General features: G+C 30.5%; 1 protein-coding gene across 1 annotated transcript; it reads right to left on the reverse strand.

Moving 5' to 3' along the window:
• Positions 1-1174: 1174 nt before the first annotated feature.
• LOAG_13155 (dUTP diphosphatase) lies at positions 1175-2798 on the reverse strand. The gene is made up of 5 exons (XM_020448653.1): positions 2586-2798; positions 2337-2476; positions 1803-1944; positions 1470-1651; positions 1175-1341 (listed from the first exon to the last, which is right to left on the reverse strand). The coding sequence occupies exons 1-5, from the start codon at positions 2659-2661 to the stop codon at positions 1216-1218; spliced, it is 666 nt and encodes a 221-aa protein (XP_020301222.1). The 5' UTR covers positions 2662-2798; the 3' UTR covers positions 1175-1215.
• Positions 2799-4200: the final 1402 nt, after the last annotated feature.

The following is a 4200-nucleotide window of genomic DNA, read 5'->3' on the forward strand; positions in this document are numbered from 1 at the left end:
ACACACATACACACACACAAACACACGCACACACAAATACACACACATACACACACACATATACACACACATATATATTTTCATTTTGTATAAATTACAGAAATAAACAAAACTAAAAACAAATAAACATTATGTTTCATTATGCAATTGTATGTTTTAGTATGCATAAGAGATATCTTAGATATGTAGACTTATTCTGATTTAATCTGTTATCATAATTACCGATGATGACTAATTGACTAATTGATCAAATTAGAACTCCTAAAATTTTCACAGGAGCACAAAACATATTTCGTAAGCATTAGCAACTTCTCATAATATTTCTAAGAAAACAAGAGGGAAAGTGGAGAAAATCTCATATGTGACAGTATTTCAGCATATCAGATTGATGTTTAATAATCCATTTAGTCCAATTCTCACTTCAATTGTCTATCTAAGGCTAAGTAAATTGAACTTTATTCACGTAAAGTAAATGTGTGAGCTGGTAGCAGCAGCAGTCAAACTACAGAAAGTGATTGTTGATTCCCAGCAAAATGAAAGGAAAAGGGAAAGTAGTCAGTCTCAGTGCATCAAATTTGATTTATCCCTTGATTTTTTTCTTTTTTTTTTTAAATTATTCGTTCTTGTCCATAATATTTAATAAACTGCAAAGAAATGTCTTACATTTTAATGCTGTGATGAAAAATTACAAGGCGAAATATATTGTGCAAAAAAGAGAAAAAACAATAAGCACATACTCTGCATGGGCAAATAAGTTGTCAAGACAACAAATTAAATATTTGAAAAGCATTAACATAACTGCTAAACAGCAATATGCCACTTGCTTTTTTCAAAAAAAGAAAAAAAAATACAAGGACGTGATGAGACCAAATAAGTATGTAACTTAATCTTAAAGATTATTAAAATGAGGCCCGCGTAATCATTCTCACCAAAAAGTTTCTGCTAAGAAATTATCATTCATAACGCCAACATAAACAAACAACGTTTAATGAAGTTATTTGAACCATATCTGGTAAAAGTACTTATCTCAAAGTCAATAAAAGGTATAAATTTAATTAAAATACCATGAACAAAAGGGAGAGATATATAGACATCTGGAAATGCAAAAACTTTAAAATAGAAAACAATTATTTGACAAAATAAAACAACTGCAGTTTAATGAGTAAAATATTATGTTGGAATTTCTAATTCGGCATATATGTTGTATTTAAAATATTATACACCTGTTGAACCAAATCCACCCGTACCACGATCACTTTTGTCTAGTGATTTCACCTCGATGAAATCGCAGTGAGAAATTTTCTCACAGATGAATTGGGCTATTCGATCACCTTTTTTTACCTAAAAATTTCCAATTTCATTATGTATACCATTTTTTTCAAAATAATATTAAATGATGTTATGTTGCGCAATATGAGCTAATAAAAAATCGCCCTTTTTTTATTCGATAATTACTTTTGTAAACTTACATGGAAATCTTCGGTACCAAAATTGAAAACCACCACACTAAGGTGACCCCTATAATCCGAGTCAACAACTCCGGCACCTACATCAATGAATTTTTGGACAGCAAGACCTGAGCGTGGCGCTATTCTACCGTAATGACCTCGTGGAATTTGAACTTGCAGATCTGTCCCAACAGAAGCTTTATCTACAAAAGTGTTCTTTTAAGTGGAGAATCTTGAGAAACCATTTTGTAAATAAGCAAGAAGTATTAATAATGAAGTAAATACTAGTTAAGGAATGATATCAGTCATCAGTGATGAGGGTCGAATTTTTAGCTAGTAGATGAAAAAAATCACCCTTTGCGGGTATCACACAGTCATAAGCACTGTAGAGATCAGCTCCAGCTGCCCATTCTGATCCGTAAGTTGGGATATGGGCATTTTCCGATAACTTCTTAAAATAAACACATTTCCTTTCCATTTCTGCGGAAGAAATAATCTAAAATTAATAATGAACCATTAGCTAAGAACTGTAGACACATACTCGTGATTACAGAATTACAAATTTATAGGTAAGCTGATTACTAACTAATCATTTAAAAGCACTGCATAATCTATAAGAAACTAACTGGTACTTAGTTACCTTAAATGGTGACATTCTTAAATTTTCACAATTGAAGTACTTCCAGGAACGCTAATGCTTACATTAGAAAACAACTCCCTGAGCATTATGGAGTTAGAAAAAAGTGATAAAAATCTATGTATTAACAACTCCAACGGATTCAAAAGCGTTTTTAATTAGAGTGGCAGATAAATCAGACAATTAAGGACCATCATTAATATTGAATCAAACAAATGAGCCAAATAAAAATAAGGTTTGAAAAATATTACCTCCGGAATTAAAGCTTTTACAGCTGAAATAATGTCCACATTCCACTTTTTTGTTGATGCTGGATTTTCTATCTCTTGGAAGACATTTTCTAGTGATGCCATTGATGTTATTACATCATCACTCTCCGACATACCAAATCCTGGAAATCCGACTAAAGTTTCGGACAAAAAAAAAACTAGTTTGAGTTTCGCTGGTGAAAGATGCTAAGTTATCGCAGATAACTGCCTATTTATGGAACAGGATTATACCTTTACTGAAAGCACGGTAAGCCAAACTCTCATATCCAACGTAACCAAAGAAGTCTGTAAGGCGGCGTACCAACATTGCTACTCAAAACGATATATCGAAGTATTAAAATCTAAAATCGATCAAAAAGGGATCTAGAAATTTTGAAATTTTTGTGAATTTATGAATTACACCAAATTCCAGAAGACCAGAAGTAACTTTGTTTTGCTTTTCCTTTATAAAATGCCCCCACTGCTCATGACACTGTTAGCCTGCGATATATTTCCGGATAACTTTCAGGAATTTCCAGGAAGAAACGGGAAATTGAAATCCGGTCTTCCGAAAGTAGAAAGTCAGAACGAACATTTTCCAAGCTAGTAAATCCTCATATGAATTCGACCATTTCTTGGAAACCTCTCAAATAACTGGGTCAACTAAAGGTCAACTCCTGTGCAACATTTCACGTGAAGTCTCACGCACACCACGCAAAGTCCCGCGCTCAAGCACCAAAGCACGGCCCAGTTCCAAACTACGCACTCATTATGAAAAACCAATGTCCACGTCCCAATATATCCATTCGTTTTAAATGGTCATGAATAGTGTAATTAATTAATTATAATAAACAATCCGGCTGTCACATGTTGTTTCATAGCTTAAATTTGCCTAAAATTGAAAATGAATAATATCAGAACTTATATGAAATTTATAAATTTGAATTGCTATCTTTTTTCTCCTTTAAATTTTATATCAATATTGTTTAATTTAATGAATTTCTCAGCTAATGCTTACTTCTAATTCAAAACTGGTCATTCGATATAAAATTCGAAGTGATCTTATTTCCAATGATTATGATGCTCTCTTCATCTATTATCACATCAGTGATAATTGATATCTAATAATATTCATTATGATATGACAAAATAGCATGTATTATGATAAGATTAGTAGATATGAATGATATATGATGATAGATGAAGAGAACACCAAAATAGCATGCATTATGATAAGATTAGATATATATGATGATAGATGAAGTGAGGAAGAATGCATCAAAATAACAATTCAATATGGTAAGAGATTACTTGGCTTCAATCGAAATCAATCATGCTTGGCTCATAATGAAAAAAAAAAAATTAACTAAAAAATTTTTTTGTGGAATTAATTTTCATCTAAAAATTCTTTTAAGCAATTTTGATTGAATTTTATTATGCATTTCCTGAATACTAGATGACAGTCATTTTCCGTGTAACATTAGGCCAATCATTTCCGATTCAATATCTAAATTATTACCAAAATTATATATTTGGTTTCCAGAAAATAATTTTCATGTTAGCAATAAATAGATTATTTTTACCATTTTCAAAAAATTTTACCTGTTTGCTATAATTAAAAGTAATTATTGTGGAATTTCCGGATATTCAAATCCGGTTTGTTTTTAATTCATTTGATTTTTCTTACAATTTTAAATGATAATAACATGTTTAATTTGTTATTAAAAATTATTTTCAATGATGTCATTGATCAATAATAATAGTACTTTGTTTGATTTTATTTTAAATGTTGTTTTTAAAAGAATGATGAAGTTATTACTAACTTACTTACTTAAACTTTTGATAAAGTATTTTTTTTTTTTTTTTT

This window comes from Loa loa, assembly GCF_000183805.2.
Source record: "Loa loa unplaced genomic scaffold supercont3.163, whole genome shotgun sequence".
In the NCBI taxonomy this organism is placed as follows: domain Eukaryota; kingdom Metazoa; phylum Nematoda; class Chromadorea; order Rhabditida; family Onchocercidae; genus Loa; species Loa loa.

What these genes read in the sequence shown, in the direction of transcription:
- LOAG_13155 (XM_020448653.1), bottom strand. Translation starts at nt 2,661, where the DNA reads ATGTTGGTACGCCGCCTTACAGACTTCTTTGGTTACGTTGGATATGAG. An exon ending in CTGTGTGATACCCGCAAAGG is followed by an intron (nt 1,652 to 1,802) that starts GTGATTTTTTTC and finishes ACACTTTTGTAG; the next exon opens with ATAAAGCTTCTGTTGGGACA. An exon ending in TTGGTACCGAAGATTTCCAT is followed by an intron (nt 1,342 to 1,469) that starts GTAAGTTTACAA and finishes GGAAATTTTTAG; the next exon opens with GTAAAAAAAGGTGATCGAAT.